The sequence below is a fragment of the Cervus canadensis genome, chromosome 4 (genome assembly GCF_019320065.1).
Source record: "Cervus canadensis isolate Bull #8, Minnesota chromosome 4, ASM1932006v1, whole genome shotgun sequence".
NCBI lineage: Eukaryota > Metazoa > Chordata > Mammalia > Artiodactyla > Cervidae > Cervus > Cervus canadensis.
In genome coordinates, this window is record NC_057389.1 from 15,542,210 (window position 1) to 15,559,998 (window position 17,789).

At 39.5% G+C, this 17,789-nt stretch overlaps 1 protein-coding gene across 5 annotated transcripts in view; it reads left to right on the forward strand.

The window, feature by feature from the left end:
* Positions 1-12,037, forward strand: part of TTC37 (tetratricopeptide repeat domain 37) — a 96,118-nt gene extending 84,081 nt beyond the window's left edge. For all 5 annotated transcript variants that reach the window (XM_043464618.1, XM_043464617.1, XM_043464616.1 and 2 more), the window contains 3 exons: positions 7,011-7,141; positions 9,177-9,300; positions 11,009-12,037. In XM_043464618.1, coding sequence (XP_043320553.1) covers positions 7,011-7,141; positions 9,177-9,300; positions 11,009-11,083 — 330 coding nt within the window. In that variant the 3' untranslated portion in view covers positions 11,084-12,037. The remainder of the gene's footprint in view (positions 1-7,010; positions 7,142-9,176; positions 9,301-11,008) is intronic.
* Positions 12,038-17,789: the final 5,752 nt, after the last annotated feature.

The window sequence follows — 17,789 nt, forward strand, 5'->3', positions numbered from 1 at the left end:
CTGCCGCCACAAAAAGTGCTTTCTCTAGGAGCTTTGGTTCTGCCTGTGAAAACTTCAGCCAATTAAGCTGTCTAGAACTCCCCTCCTAACTTTTTTGGTAATAGTGGAGATGGTAATAACTACTTTGCCTAGGTTTGTTAGGAATATCAAATGAAGTAACACAAATGCCTTTGTAAACTTCAAAGTGCTGTCCACATTTGATTTGCTTGTTATAAGATTTGATACGCAACAGTTATTGTAAGGAGATGTTGTATTTCTCTGGTAAATAGCTGGCAGTGTACGGAGGATGTGTATATGAAAATTAGGCTGTTTTATGTGTGATAATATATGAATAGATTATTAAACTGAAAGCTTCTGCTAAGATATCAAATATTTTAGATTCCAAAGAGAGATAGAAAATCAAGATACAGATTTCTGAAGCAGGTAGACTTAATCCATAAGGAAGCTATACAAAGATTAAGGGAGTAGAGTTGGAGGACTGTGAAGAAATCTTTCTGGAGAAAGCTGTTACCTCCCCCATCATCTCCCTGGCACATTTCCACACACACACAGGTGCCCCCCAGGCGAGGAAGGGGGTGCCGCCAGAGAGAGGGAGGCTGTGATGTGTGGCCTCAGAGGTCCTGCAGGCACGTGTTCAGAAGCATATGGATAGGTATTTGATGTGTGCCTTGAAAACTGCAGCTCTCCACCTGCTGGGAAGAGAGTTGCTCATGGTTTGGAAACTGCATGCTTCTGGGAGAGAGTGGTCAGCAGTGGGTGAATCCCAAAGGCAGTTAGGAGTACATGCTTGGCTGCAAGATGCCCTCCATCTTACGAAAGAGTTGCTGCAATGTGAGGTGGGCAGCACTCCTGGAGGTCGTTCGATCCAGGAATGGGTGATGCCACCTGAGCTGGTGGACTGGACGGGAATTATCTTAGGTCCTGACATGCAGAGCCACCTAGAGGAGTGATGGAATCTCAGCAGAAAGGAAGCTGGAGGTCTCCAGATGGCCAGAGCGTGTGAAGAGAGGAGGTGGAACAGAGTCTGCTCGCCCAGCGTCCTGGAGCTGCGCGTCCTGTGCACGGGCCTCCCGCTGGGCTTAGTGCTCTGTAGTCACCATGCTGACATGTTTAATCATTTCTTAACAGAGGGCCCTGCATGTTGTGTTTTTTGCATTGAACCCACAGATTACAGAGCCGGCTCTGCAGTAAGAGACTACCCACAAAGCTGGGAGTCTCTGATAAAACCAGGAAAATTCATTTGAAGAGACAAAGATCTTTAAGTGTCTATCACGCCTAAGGAATCAGACATCACCTTACAATTGAGGAGGAACTCTTAAAGCCACTCAGTCATGTCCAGCTATTTGTGACCCCATGGATTATAGCCTTCCAATCTCCTCTGTCCGTGGGATTCTCCAGACAAGAATACTGGAGTGGGTTGCCATTTCCTTCTCCAGGGGATCTTCCCAACCCAGGGATCAAACCCTGGTCTCCTGCATTGCAGGCAGATTCTTTACCATCTGAGCCACCAGGGAATCCCTCACCTTACAATGACACCCATCAAACTTTTGACGTTTCAGTTGAGGCCGGAAACTACATTTAGCAAGAACAGGTGGGAGTGCTGGGCAGAGCAACCAGCCATGTGCCGCTGCCTGTAAGCACACGCTAGCTAGGGGCTGAGGAGATGGGAGTAGGGTGTAAACATTATCTTTGAATGAAGACTGAAGTTTTGAAAAGAAGAGAACTTTCTAATTAAGACTGTGAGTGGATGTCAGAGTCATGTTTCTTCTTCAGTCCCTCGGTCGTGTCCAGCTCTTTGTGACCCCATGAACTGCAACATGCCAGGCATCCCTGTCCTTCACCATCTCCCGGAGCTTGCTTAAACCCGTGTCCATTGAGTCGGTGATGCCATCCAACCATCCCATCCTCTGTCGTCCCCTTCTCCTGCCTTAAGTCTTTACCAGCATCAGGGTCTTTTCCAGTGAGTCAGTTCTTTGCATCAAGTGGCCACAGTATTAGAGCTTCAGCTTCAGCATCAGTCCTTCCAATGAACACACAGGACTGATCTCCTTTAGGATGCACGGATTGGATCTCCTTGCAATCCAAGGGACTCTCAAGTGTCTTCTCCAGCACCACAGTTCAAAAGCATCAATTCTTCAGTGCTTAGCCTTCTTTATGGTCTAACTCTATATGGAGTTGAAAATGACCCCTGGAAAAACCATAGCTTTGACCAGACAGACCTTTGTTGGCAAAGTAATTTCTCTGCTTTTTAATATGCTGTCTAGGTTTGTCATAGCATTTCTTCCAAGTAGCAAGCGTCTTTTAATTTCATAGCTGCAGTCACCATCTGCAGTGATTTTGGAGCCCAAGTCAATAAAGTCTGTCACTGTTTCCATTGTTTTCCCCATCTGTTTGCCATGAAGTGATGGGACTCGATGCCATGATCTTCGTTTTTTGAATGTTGAGTTTTAAGCCAACTTTTTCACTCTCCCCTTTCACTTTCATCAAGAAGCTCTTTAGTCCCTCTTCACTTTCTGCCATAAGGCTGGTGTCATCTGCATATCTGAGGTTATTGATATTTCTCCCCACAATCTTGATTCCAGCTTGCACTTCATCCAGTCTGGCATTTCGCATGATGTACTCTGCATATAAGTTAAATAATCAGGGTGACAATATACAGCCTTGATGTAATCCTTCCCCAAATTGGAACCCCAGTCCATCGTTCCATGTCCGGTTCTAACTGTTGCTTCTTAACCTGCATACAGATTTCAGAGGAGACAGGTAAGGTGATCTGGTATTCCCATCTCTTTAAGAATTTTCCACAGTTTGTTGTGATCCAAATGGTCAAAGGCTTTAGTGTAGTCAGTGAAGCAGAAGTGGATATTTTTCTGTAATTCTCTTGCTTTTTCTATGACCCAGCGGATGTTGGCAATTTGATCTCTGGTTCCTCTGCCTTTTCTAAATCCAGCTTAAACATCTGGAAGTTCTTGGTTCACATACTGTTGACGCCTCTCTAGAGAATTTTCAACATTACTTTGTTAGCGTGTGAAACAAGTGCAGTTGTGTGGTAGTTTGAACATTCTTTGGCATTGCCTTTCTTTGGGATTGGAATGAAAACTGACCATTTCCAGTCCTGTAGCCACCACTGATTTTCCAAATTTGTTGGCATATTGAGTGCAGCACTTTCACAGCATCATCTTTGAGGATTTGAAATGGCTCAGCTGGAATTCCATCACCTCCACTAGCTTTGTTCTTTATGATGCTTCCTAAGGCCCACTTGACTTCGCGCTCCATGATGTCTGGCTCTAGGTGAATGATCAAACCATCGTGGTTATCTGGGCCATTAAGACCTTTTTTGTATAGGTCTTCTGTGTATCTCATTGACAGAGGAGCCAGTCCATGGGGTTGAAAAGAGTTGGACACAACTGAGTGACTTCACTTTCACTTTCACTTTTTCTGTGTATAGTTCTTCAGAGTCATGGGACCTACTGTAATTTACATCCTTATTGTATAAGGAAAAGTTTCCCTTATATAATAACTTTTAAAACCATAATGGGAAACGTAGACTTCATGCTCCCAAAGCAGGGGATCTGGGTTGCATCCCTGGTCAGGGAACCAGATCCCACACACTGCAACTGGGTTCACATGCCACAGCTAAAGATCAGAAATCCTGCATGTGGCAGTTAAGATCTGGCGCAGGGAAATATTTCTGTATATTTTTTAAAAAGTCTATTCCAATCACATTGTTTAATATACTGGTTACATATAGAAGGGCTTCACTAGTTATTTAGCAGTAAAGAATCTGCCTGCCAATGCAGGAGATGCAGGTTCGATCCCCGAGTCAGGAAGATCCCCTGGAGAAGGAAATGGCAACCCACTCCAGTATCCTTGCTGGGAAAACCCACAGACAGAGGAACCTGGTGGGCTACAATCCATAGGGTCTCAAAAAGAGTCAGACACAACTGAGCGACTAAGCACGCACAGCATGCACATACAGAAACTATTATATAGTAACATTGGGTTGACCTAAAAGTTCATTTGAATTTTTTCATAACATCAGTTCAGTTTAGTTCAGTCGCTCAGTCGTGTCCAACTCTTTGCGACCCCATGAACTGCAGCACACCAGACCTCCCTGTCCATCACCAACTCTTGGAGTTTACTCACTCATGTCCATTGAGTTAGTGATGCCATCCAACCATCTCATCCTCTGTCATCCCCTTCTCCTCCTGCCTTCAATCTTTCCCAGCACCAGGGTCTTTTCAAGTGAGTCAGCTCTTCTCATCAGGTGGCCAAAGTATTGGAGTTTCAGCTTTAACATCAGTCCTTCCAATGAACATTCAGGACTAATTTCCTTTAGGATGGACTGGTTGGATCTCCTTGCAGTCCAATGGACTCTCAAGAGTCTTCTCCAACACCACAGTTCAAAAGCATCAATTCTTCGGTGCTTAGCTTTCTTTTTATAACCTAGAAAAACTCAAATGAATTTTTTGGCCAACCCATACATACACTAACTTTACACAATACTTTATATAAATTCTTGGAATTTATAGACAGTGCATTGTAAAACCACCCAGTGAGAGTTTTGTGCTATTGGTTTTTTAAAAAATGTACTAGGAATAATTTTATTAGTATGGGCTTTGCCTTACATTCTTTGCCAGATGGAAGCTAGTTGTCATTGGTCCCATCTTTATGGAAAATGTCTCACAACCTCTGGTCTCTTATTTTCACATTCATTATCCCTATGAATTCCCCTTCCTTGATTACACAAATTACTATTGGCTGTATGAACTCAGAGTTTATTGCTGTAACATTTGAAAAGAATAATTTAGCATTTGAAAGGAATTACAGTGCATGGGGTTGCAAAAAGTCAGACATGATGGGGCGACTGAACTACAGAGGTTTTTAATAAAAGATTTTAAATGCGTTTTCTTCTTGCATAATTTAGTAGAGTGTTCACCGTTTTATTTTTAGTTACTGTTTCTTAGGAAATACTTATCTATGTTATTTCTGACTCAGTACATACTATAAGAAACTAAAGTTTGCAACTGAAGTAATCTTATCATTTTCCCCATATAATGAAATTCTGAATAAAATTTTCAAAATTGCTGACTTCTATTTATCTCTAATTGGCTTTGCACTTTTTTTTCCTATATTGAGATTTTATTAACGTATTTCACTTTAGGCTTTCTTCTCTCCTTAGATAATTTTTGAAATGTGGAACTTTATCATTACCAGTTAAATAATTAAGTTTTGCATATTTGGTAGACCAGAGGCTTAGTAATTGATAGATTTTGTTCACCCATAGAATACTGTGTTTTCTTTTAGCAAATATTTTAGTGTTCTAAAAATGGTATCTCCTTCTTGAATCCTCCCTTAATCCCTGTCAGCCTTGTTTTGTAGTTCCCTAAGGTCAGGAATCAGGTCTAAATAATTTTGTAGAATTTCACTCCCTGTTGCATTTATGTGGCAACTTGGATACTCAACAAGTAAGAGCTGATTGTATTTTTTAAGGTAAACATGTCAAATGTCTAATGATTTAATGTTGTTGTTTAGGCTCTAAGTTGTGTATGACTCTTTGAGATGCCATGCATCCCTATCCTTCATTACCTCCCAGAGTTTGCTCAAACTCATGTCCATTGAGTTGGTGATGCAATCCAACCTTATCATCCTCTGTGGTCCCCTTTTCTTCCTGCCTTCGGTCTTTCCCAGCATCAGGGTCTTTTCCAGTAAGTCAACTCGTCACATCAGGTGGCCAAAATGTTGGAGCGTCAGCTTCAGCATCAGTCCTTCAAATGAATATCCAGGGTTGATTTCCTTTAGGATTGACTAGTTTGATCTCCTTGCAGACCAAGGGTCTCTCAAGAGTCTTTTCCAGCCCCAGAATTCGAAAGCATCAATTCTTCGGAACTTAGCCTACTTTATGGTTCAGCTCTCACATCTATACATAACTATTGGGAAAACCATAACTGTGACTATACAGACCTTTGTTGGCAAAGTAATGCCTCTGCTTTTTAATATGCTGTTTAGGTTTGTCATAGCTTTCCTTTCTATGAGCAAGTGTCTTTGAATTTCATGACTGCAGTCACCACCCACAAGGATTTTGGAGCCCAAGAAAATAAAATCTGTCCCTGTTTCTACTTTTACCCCATCTATTTGCCTTGAAATGATGGGACTGGATGCTGTGTTCTTAGTTTTTTGAACGTTGAGTTTTAAGCCAGCTTTTTCACCCTCCTCTTTCACCTTCATGAAGAGGCTCTTTAGTTCCTCTTTGCTTTCTACCATTAGAGTGGTAACATGTGCATATCTGAAAGTGAAAGTGAAGTCGCTCAGTGGTGTCCAACTCTTTGTGACCCCATGGACTGTAGCCTACCAGGATTCTCCGTCCATGGGATTTTCCAGGCAAGAATACTGGAGTGGGTTGCCATTTCCTTCTCCTGGGGATCTTCCTGACCCAGGTATCAAACCCAGGTCTCCCGCATTATAGGCAGACACTTTACCACACTCTGAGCCACCAGGGAAGCCCCTGCATATCTGAAGTTATTGATATTTCTCCTGGCAATTTTGATTCTAATTTGTGACTCATCCAGCCTGGCATTTCACATAATGTACTCTGCATATAAGTTAATAAGCAGGATGACAGTATAAGCCTTGACATACTCCTTTCCCAATTTTGAACCAGTCCATTGCTGCATGTCCGGTTGTAACTGATGCTTCCTGACCTGCATACAGGTTTCTCAGGAGGCAGGTAAGGTGGTCTAGTATTCCCATCTCTTTAAGAATTTCCCATAGTTTGTTGTGATCCATACAGTCAAAAATTTTAGTCAATGAAGCAGCTGTTTTTCTGGAATTCCTTTGCTTTCTCTGTGATCCAGCGGATGGTGGCTGTTTGATCGCTGGCCTTTTCTAAACCAAGCTTTTACATCTGGAAGTTCTGGGTGTACTGCTGAAGCCTAGCTTGAAGGATTTTGAGCATTACCTTCCTAGCATGTTAGATGAGCGCAATGATTTAATATTTGTGTTTTATTTTATAGGCTAATGTTTCCAGTGATCACTGGCCATCCTTGGTTCAAGAAGCTACAGCTGAGGCCCTGAAACTTTGCTTTTGTCCACTTGCTGTCCTTTTACAAGCTTTGTTACAATTCAAACGCAAAATGGGAGCAAGGTATAAAGAATCTTTGTTCATCTTTTTCTTAAAATGTTTCTTCAGTTTTACTCCTTCTAGGAAACAAAAGTTCGGAATGAATTTAACAAACATTGATGTTATTCATATATATATTTCTACTTTGGAAAGGCTGATTCTAGTAACCCAATAAGGAAGAAAATAAAGTCTTACAATTTTTTTTAAAAAGTAATTTGGTACACAGATATAGAATATTAGAGATTTGCATGATAGCTTTTCAAGTGAAGAAGGCCTTGGTATTTTTGGTCTTCAGTGTTTTAGGATGAGATAACAGTGTAAATGTGGATTTTAGTAACAAGCAAAATCCAAAAGGCTCAAGTTCAAAGCTAGATTGACATAAGTTCTTATAGAGCACAATAAGCTATGAAAAAAGTAATAAATATTGAAAAGGCAGAGACATTGTAAATAATGTGGTTTTTATACCTAGAAAATCCAGAAGCTTCACAGAATTAAATGTAGAAATTTTAGCGATCTTTTCTTTGGAAGGGGGGGATGAAGTCAGAAATAAATTTGAAGAAAATCACTTAAGCATTGTATGGATGAAAAAACAGGCAAGAATATTTTGAAATTCTGAGAGTAATATCTAGTCTAATGGATATCACACATAATACAAAGCATAAGTAAAACAGTCGTTTAGGAGCATATATTACTGGAACAGAATTAGGTATTGTAGACATAGAGCTTAACACACAAATATGTGACAAAGGTCACATCAACACCACGAAATAGGAGTGAAAGAAGAGTTAAAGACCTATGACTAATTAGCAGTCCCATCTTCATTTCTGTTATATATTTACTTTGCTGTTTTTTTTATATAACTAGTTTCACCAAGAAATGTTTTAGGCTATAATTTGAAGTTCCTAATGAACTCTTTCTGCTGAAGCTCAGTATACATGACTTCAGCTCAGTTCAGCCACTCAGTCGTATCCAACTCTTTGCGACCCCATGGACTGCAGCATGCCAGGCCTCCCTGTGCATCACCAATTCCCGGTGTTTACTCAAACTCATGTCCATTGAGTTGGTGATGCCATCCAACCATCTCATCCTCTGTCGTCCCCTTCTCCTACCTTCAATCTTTCCCAGCATTGGGGTCTTTTCAAATGAGTCAGTTGTTCACATCAGGTGGCCAAAGTGTTGGAGTTTCAGCTTCAGCATCAATCCTTCCAGTGAATATTCCGGACTGATTTCCTTTAGGGTGGACTGGTTGGATCTCCTGACTTAGAGAGCCTTAACCCCCAGCCCCCTGTAATCTCTGTGAGCAGCAGCCAAAATCAGCTCAAATAAACATACTGCTTTACTATTGATTCCTATGTAAACACATATTAAGAACAAGTTCTTTAGCTCTTCCTTCTAACCATATGCTACTTACAAAATCTTCTTGTTCAGCAGTTCTGAAGTTAACACAATTTGTGTTATTTCTACCCTTACAGAAATCTTTGGAGTCATAAATATTAGTAAAACTGGAAAGAAGAAATTAGAACACAACTCTAAATCAGCCTGTTATTACAAAAGTTCACATACTATACAGGTTTAGTACATGAAAGCATATACTAAAAACCTGATATTGGACACTTAACCTCTATTGTAGATGTTAAATATTTCTAATTGTTCCAGTGTATATTATCTTTGTATCGTTATTTTCTGCTTGCTTTCAAGAAGGATTAGAAATAGAGCAGTCAGAAGTGCTCATAAAATGGGTCATTTTCCCATTCTTTTTAGAAAGAGCCTTATTGTCTGCAGAATGAGAGTAATAGCAGCACCCATCCCTCCAAGGATGTCAATGTCAAGTGTGACCATATGTGTAAAGCATTTGGCATACTACTGCATAGCACATAATAAATAGTTAATAAATGTTAGCCATTATTATTACCCTTTTTGTTACACATATAAAAATTTCATGAAGTAATCAGCAGGTCATCTGCAGAAGAGTGAGAAAGATAATATGTGTGTATGAGACCAGTAGATGAAGTGTCTTAGTTTATATGCTTTGGACTAAAAGTGAGTATCTTTTTCCTAGAGAGACACGGCGACTTTTGGAGAGAGTTGTGTATCAACCTGGGTATCCCAAATCTATTGTTTCAACAGCACGTTGGTACCTTCTGAGACACTTACATGCCAAAAATGACTACGAGCTCATTGATGTAAGACCCCGATTTTGTTAAAAAGATTTCATCGTGGCCCTTTGTCGTATGAGGGCTGAGTGTTGCTGTCCTGTGCTTTGTAGGTTGCATCCAGTGGTCGGGTTGCCTAACCAGCATCCCTAACCACAGGATGCCAGTAGCAGTGTCCTCCACCCAGCTTGCAGCAGCTGAAAATGTCTTCTAGACATTGCCAAATAATACCGCAGGTGTCATCACCCCTAGCTGAGAACCACCGATTTAACGTGTAGGAAGTACACTCTTCTGAAGTGCTAGGTAGCATAAGAAAAGATAGACGAAGGTTCTGGGTTCTGGTTGTAGTATTTCTTATAACCAATGCAGAGGAGGCAACAGAGAGGTTTGGAAGTAGCAGAAGTTAATGGGATGTTCATACAATCTTTGGAAAAATTAGTTTGCTTCTTATTGTCTCTGCAATAAAATGCACATGGCAGTTTCTACTCCAGTTGTCACGGGATGGCTCTGGTTTCTAAGTATGTAAACATACACAGTTGACTCTTGAAGAATGCACAGTTAAATGGTGTGGTTCCCCTTATACTCTAATTTTTTTCAGTAGTAAATACTACAGTACTCCATAATCCTTAATTAGTTGAATCTACGGATACCAGGGGCCTACATGGGTGGCTGACTCTAAGTTGTATGTGAAGTTTTGAGCATATAGAGGGTCTTCATCCCCAGTCCACATGCTGTTTAAGGCTCAGCTGTGGGTGTGGGTTCTTTTTAAAACGATAGAGTATGTAAGACATGTATTGGGTCTAAATTCTTACAACTTCAGCCAACAGTTTTAAAACACAATGAAAACTAATGAGAAGCTTTTTCTTTTTTATTTTTTAACACCCATAGCCTTGGGAGAAGAGATACGTGTCTCCCTCTAGAGCACAGAGTAGGCATGCTTACTGCCAGTTATAAAAGAGTCACGTCTCCTAGGCTCAGGGTTCCCCTCTTGTGATGCAGTTTACTGTGTGTGGGGGAACCATGTGCATCCATCCACGTCACCCCTGTGAGACTTAGAGGGTGGGGGGAATGGATGCAGGTATAATGATAGTTATGTTGCTTGCTACACCCTGAATGATAAAGACATTTGTCTCTGACCCACGTGTCCCCTGTCTTCCGGCAGTATTTATGAAACTATGGCAGGCTAACTTGTTAGCTTGCAAATAGAGCAACATCTCAGACCCTTCTCAGTGTTTGAAAATGAACAACCAAAAAATGTTTTAGTAATCAAATGAGCAACAGAAATCAAAGCTTCTAGTTTGTGGCACTGGTGAAAATTATGGAAAGGTTCTTAATTTAACTTAGAACCTCAAGCCTTGATCTTAAGCTGTGGTTTTAAAGGAGAGCAGTATCATTTGGACAGCCCTGTGCATAAAATGGTCTTTGGGGTATGGGTTCAGAGGTGACAGTGTTGTAAAAAAAGCCTCCAGTCAAAACCTTTAACTTTATGCACCACTGTCAGTGGTAACAATCAGAATGTTGACATCTCTTCTATTGAGTATTTGAATAAATAGTGCTTATGTGATGTTAGCTTTGAAATTTATTTCAGCAAAAATGACTGAAAGGTTGCACAGAGTCAGTTCTTCTTGTGTAGTTTGATGTTGCCTACTGCCCTATGGCTTACTTCGTTTCTATGAATCTAGATATAGGTATTGTTAATAAAGAGAATACTAATGTTCCTATCTGTGATTTCCCACAGGTGCTGGTAAACAATGCCAAAACTCACGGAGATGCAAGAGCGTTGGAACTGAATCAGAAATTGTCCTCACAATAACAGTGCTTTATTTTATAGTAAGCAGGCAAAGAAAAAGCTATTAGAAATAAAGAAAGAAAGAATCAAGACTTTCCCCCAAAGCAACAGTTTAAAAAGCTATAGTTACAATCATCCATTTCTTTTTAAAATCTAAAGACGTTTAAGTTCTTAAGCTAGGGATGTAATTTTCCATAAACTCTTAATATAACTTTAATTTGAAAACATTTTTGATTTTGAGAAGTCTATAATGAAAGGAAAAACCATGATTCCCTTAGTAGTTCGTTAGTTATTTGTGAATCATTATTTTCTGTATCTTGCATGGTGCACAATAGGACTTTTTTTTTTGTAATCCCTTACAATAAAGCCTTAATAGCCATTTGCTAAGTTATATGCAAAATGAGATTAGCACAGTGCAGAGTTTTATTTGTTAAAAAACAAATTAAAAGTTTTAATTCCTTCTATGAATTCTAGAGTTCAGCAGACCAATTCATCCAATATCCAGATAATCTTATCATCTGTTTTACTAGTGGTTCATCTTGGATTCTGTTGAAGAAGCATAATATAAATGTTAGGTGAGTCCTGGACTGCTAATTGGGCTTCCTTGGTTGCTCAGACAGTAAAGAATCCGCCTGCAGTGTGGGAGACCCAGGGGATCACCCTGGGTTGGGAACATCCCCTAGAGGAGGGCATGGCCGCCCACTCCAGTACTCTTGCCTGGAGAACCTCCCTAGACAGAGGAGCCTGGTGGGCTACAGTCCCTGGGGTTGCAAAGAGTTGGACACGACTGAGTGACTGAGCACAGCACAGACTGCTAATGGATATGTCTATAGAATTCAAAACTCTCAAGTGTAAGGCTGCATTTAAAAAGTGAGTGAAAATTTTTCAAAAACAATGCTGACAATATTTAATCGATCATGTAATTCCTTCATTTATGCTAAAAAGATGAACTTTTCTTAAATAAAAACAAAAATGGTGTCTTGTTTTCTTTACAGTATCAATTCAGATATAATTTCAGAATTCCAAATTTGGAGACTTGAAAGTACAGTTTCCTATTTTATTTTTTCAAAAAGCCGTTTATATTAATTTGAAGAAGCTGTATGTCACTTGCTTTGGATCTGTGGTTTTAAAGTGTTTCATCTATTTACATAAATTATTTATTGTGTGAAAATGGGTGGTATAATTTATATATGTAGCTTTTCTGAATCATCAGCTTCACAGTGTTACTTTGTAAGATAGTACAAATTGATAATATTCTGTAATTAAATTTTACTCCACAGGTTAATCTATTGAATGCCTATATTTGGCTGAATATTATCATCATTGAGACCTATTCAATCTGAATCTTTAATGATGGAGGCTAGGACTCTGCATTTTAAAGGCATGCCTAAGACATTCTAATCTTGGGCCATTGATGCTCGTGAACCACTGACTTAATGCAACGATGATCCTGCCCTTTACTTCTTTCTTTCATAAGACCAAGCACTTGCTGTTCTCTGCCCATGTCTTCCTGTCCTCACAGCTGTGAAACCGATTCGTCCTTTTAACAGCCTGGTCCTCAGGTTTGGCAAGGCTGTGCTAGAGAGGCTGCCCACACAGCCCCATGCCGGGCACATTAGCCTTCACCCCCACAGTGGACTCATCTGTCTGCTTACACATTTACGAGTCAGTTCTTTTTTTTTTTTTCTTTTAATTGGAAGCTAATTACTTTACAATATTGTAGTGGTTTTTGCCATACATTGACATGAATCAGCCACGGGTGTACATGTGTCCCCCATCCTGAACCCCCCTCCCACCTCCCTCCCCATCCCATCCCTCCGGGTCATCCCAGTGCACCAGCCCTGAGCACCCTGTCTCATGCATCGAACCTGGACTAGTCATCTATTTCACGTATGATAATATACATGTTTCAATGCTATTCTCTCAGATCATCCCACCCTCACCTTCTCCCACAGAGTCCAAAAGTCTGTTCTTTACACCTGTGTCTCTTGTGCTGTCTTGCATATAGGGTCATTGTTACCGTCCTTCTAAATTCCATATATATGTGTTAATATACTATATTGGTGTTTTTCTTTCTGACTTACTTCACCTGTAAAATAGGCTCCAGTTTCATCCACCTCGTTAGAACTGATTCAAATGCATTCTTTTTAATAGCTGAGTAATACTCCATTGTGTATATATACCACAGCTTTCTTATCCATTCATCTGCCGATGGACATCTGGGTTGCTGCCATGTCCTGGCTATTGTAAACAGCATGAAGACATACAGATGGCTAACAAACACATGAAAAGATGCTCAACATCACTCATTATCAGAGAAAGGCAAATCAAAACCACAGTGAGGTACCATCTCACGCCGGTCAGAATGACTGCTATTAAAAAGTCTACAAGCAATAAATACTGGAGAGGGTGTGGAGAAAAGGAAGCCCTCTTACACTGTTGGTGGGAATGCAAACTAGTGCAGCCACTGTGGAGAACAGTGTGGAGATTCCTTAAAAAGCTTGAAATAGAGTGGCCATACGACCCAGCAGTCCCACTCCTCGGCATACACACCGAGGAAACCAGAATTGAAAGAGACGCATGTACCCCAGTGTTCACTGCAGCACTGCTTATGGGTCAGTTCTTGTTTTCCACTTGCTTTCTGGGCTGGTGCTGCTTCACAAAGTCACTTTCACCTTCAGGGTGGACTTGGCTAACTTTTGCTCCAAGCCTATAAGCAAGGAGTGACCTTTTGACTCCATTGCCTAGTTCTGGCCTCCGGGAACTTCAAGCCCAGATTTTTTAGAAAATAAGGTTAGAAAGTACTGTAGTTAATACTATCTCAGGTAATTCTCTCTCTCTCTCTCTTTTTTTTTGCATAGCTGTATATTCATCCTCTCTATTTGTTGCCTTCTCTTCAGATAGCTCCCCAGTTACTGTGAGACTCAAATAATTCCTAACCATATAATTTATAGAACTAACTTTATGCCAGACCTGTGTGAAGTGTTTTAAACATTGTTATTTAATCCAAGTTGGTAAAGAAGAGTGATGCTAAACAGCATACTTAAAGCAGAAAAAATTTGAGGTAATCAGTGTTACCTGATTCGAAGAAGTGGCTGGAATTTATTTTCAGAGTTTATTTGTAAGTTTAATTAGAGTACATTAAAAACTATTTCCTGACATATCAATATTTAGCATTCATAGTAAGTGTTTCATTATTTTTATCTCTTTGAGAAGTATAGTGCATTTTCTGTGAATTTTTGTTTACCATTTGCTGCTATTAACTATTATTAGTCAACTTGATTAATAATTATTAATTATTATTGATTAGATTTATATAGGCTAGCTTGGCATCTGATAGTCGTTTCCAGTTGGAAAGTCATTTTAGCTTATGAGTAAACTTTTGGAGCACAGTCTGTCTGGGATCACTTGTCCTATTTCTTAAAGTGCCCCTTGTGTTAATTTCTGGTCAGGATTAAAAAAACAACCTTAGTTTTAAATTACTCTGCTCTTTTTTCACTTTACAAAATGAGTTGACAAGCTTCATGTAATCTGGGACTCTACACAAAACAGGATTGGTCAAAAATATTCATGTTGCATATTACAGGAATTAATAGATGTGGTTATTTAAACTGGTGTGAAACTTTAGTTAGGTAAATAAATATTTAGTATTAAGTCATATACAACTATGAAAAGATACACATGTTTGGTTTCTCCACAGAAAATTAGTTATCTGCTTCAGGGAAATTTTATAGGAAAACAAAAATGAAGCATATTTTATTTATGAATCAGTGTGTCTTGCAGATTCATTTTAATTTTTGTGCATTAAAAAATGTAGAAACTTTGTTTTGGCAAAGTTGACCCTTGTCTCTGGACGGGTCTTCCTTTTTCCCACTTTAGTTTTGTTGGATAGAAAACTTCTCAGACTCCAAAACTGCTTGTTATAAGACATAGCATTTAGCTGCAGATTATAAACTGACCTTCAATTTGCAGGAGAGGTTTTTTGTCTTGCCTTTGTTTTTTTACTTTAGAAAGATACATTTGTGTATCAGATACAGGCACAGTGATCTTTTCATTTTAAGTGATATATATTTATTTTACATGCTCTGCTCAGTCCTCTTTGTGACCCTGCGGACTGTAGCCCGCTAGGCTCCTCTGTCTGTGGAATTTTCCAGGCAAGAATACTGAAGTGGGTAGCCATTGTCTTCCCCAGGGAATCTTCCCGACCCAGGGATCAAGCGCGTGTCTCCTGCGTCTCCTGCGTTGGCAAGTGGGTTCTTCACTACCGAGCCACCTGGTACTTTTTATACAGATAAACTAGAAAGTCCATAAAGAAGGCTGAGCACCAAAGAATTGATGCTTTCAAACTGTTGTGTTGGACTGCAAGGAGATCCAACCAGTCCATCCTAAAGGAAATCCATCCTGAATATTCGTTGGAAGGACTGATGCTGAAGCTGAAGCTTCAATATTTTAGCCACCTCATGTAAAGAGCTGTTTCATTAGAAAAGACCCTGATGCTGGGAAAGATTGAAGAGAAGAGGAGAAGGGGATGACAGAGAATGAGACAGTTGGATGGCATCACTGACTCGGTGGACATGAGTTTGAGTAAACTCCGGGAGATGGTGAAGGACAGGGAGGCCTGCATGCTGCAGTCCATGGGGTCGCAAAGAGTCGGACACGACTGAGTGACTGGACAACAGCAATGAAAGTAAAAAGTCAGAAAATACCTTTATTTACAGTATGCACATAACTTCTGGTTTGGAATATGTAATCACTTAGATCTGTGGGACCTAAAGACCATTCATACTGTCTAGCTGTCTGCATACTATATAATAATGGGTTTTTCCTCTCTTTGGATGATTAGGAACTTTTTGAATAACTTTATTTTAAATTCTGATTACCTGAACAAATACCTTATACAACTCTCATTTTTTTTATAAATGCTATTTTTAAATTTCACAATGTTTTGAAGAAATTTAGAATTTGTTTAACAGTGTTATGAAATAGTTAAAACTTTTTCTCTTGTATTTTGAACTTAGAATTGAAATACCTGTTTATTTTAATGAAGGGAAATGATGCCAGGAAAGGGATCATTGAAACTGGAGTGTCCACTGAAAAAAAGGTGTTGGATTGCATACAATATCCCTGGACTGTTGAAATAATTTGTTATGTCATGATCATGAGTTTGAATAGGTACACAGGTTCATTTGGGCTTCATGCTTTACCACATACTTTCCCTATATATAATCCCTATGACAGAAATCCTTAAGTTATATTTATTCTGGAGAGAAGTAATGAAAAAATGCTTATCTTGTTGTTTCTGTTTGTGGCAGCAGAATAAGGTGTCTGTGTCCCAACCCCTGAAATTTGTGACTGCGTTGCAGATGTGACTTAAGGTTTTGGACCCTGAGATGGGGAGATTATCCTAGATTATCTGGATGAATCCAGTTTACTCACAGGAATTCTTAAAAGTAGAGAGCCTGTCAGAGAGACGTCCCAGCGGGAGGTCAGAGAGATTCAGTATTGCTGCTGTGGAGATGGAAGAAGGGGCCCCTAACCGTGTTAATAAGGGCAGCCTCCAGGAACTGGGGAAGGCAGGACACGCCATCTGCCAAGTTCCCGAAAGGGATGCGGCCCGGCTGATACTTTGATCGTAGCCTGGTGAGACCCATGGTGGACTTCTGACTTACAAAACTGTAAGATAATAAACTTATGTTTTTCAGTCGCCAAGTTTGTGGTAGTTTGTTAGGGCAGCAGTAGAAAATCAGTACATGGCTCACTGTGATTGCTGTTAAAATGAATACTCCTACCTTTGAGTTGGAATTTCACCAGATCACTGCTGTTGAGGATCATCATCTAAATTGTTGCCAAAAGGGGGTCATCAGATACAAGATAATGAGTCATTAAAAGTGGTTACTGTGAAAAGTACTTGACTCTTAGGAATGTGTGGCTGTTTATTTCTGTAATAAATATCTGAACTATTCTCACTCAACATTCTACTTACAACACAGTGTCACGGACCTAGCTGATTACATATTATGCTTCTCTTCTCTTTAAAAGAAACTGCATTGGATTATACTCACAAAACCTAAGGAATATATTTCAAACTCAGTTTCGGTGTTGAAGGGATGTGCCTGGATAAGTCTTTTTTTTTTTTTTTAATTTCTCTTTTAAATTTCTTTTTTTTAAATTTCTCTCTAAAACTTTATTCAGAGTTACTCACCTCACTGTTAAAAAGGTTTAACAGTTAATACTCTGTGCTGGTGTTACTAGAACTGCCAATTGCCAGCAATGGACTGTGAGAAAACCCATTTTCTAAAAACCCCTAAAGTTAAATTACTCTTTTTAAAACATAGCAAACTCCTAAAACTTGAAAAGTATACATGTGCCATTTTCCCATCAGTCTTTAAATCTGAACCTAGATTATTAATCTACATCAGTGGATGTCAAAATGAAGTCATTTTAACAAATTATGCAAATCAAAACACCACTAGTTAATATAAGTATTTTACAAATACTACATTACATATTACCTTGCAATCTGAAACATTACATTTCATATTTGGGTGAGTTTATTTTCGACAATTGAAACTTCACAGAATTCAGCAGCAAATAAAGTATAAAAAAAATTAGTTCTGTACATTAGTTCCAACTATTTTACCATCTGTAAGGCTTATGTCATAGTTCAGCACCAAGAAGATCTACAGAACTTCCTAACCCAGTTTTATTCATTCCATGTGATAGTTTTTGT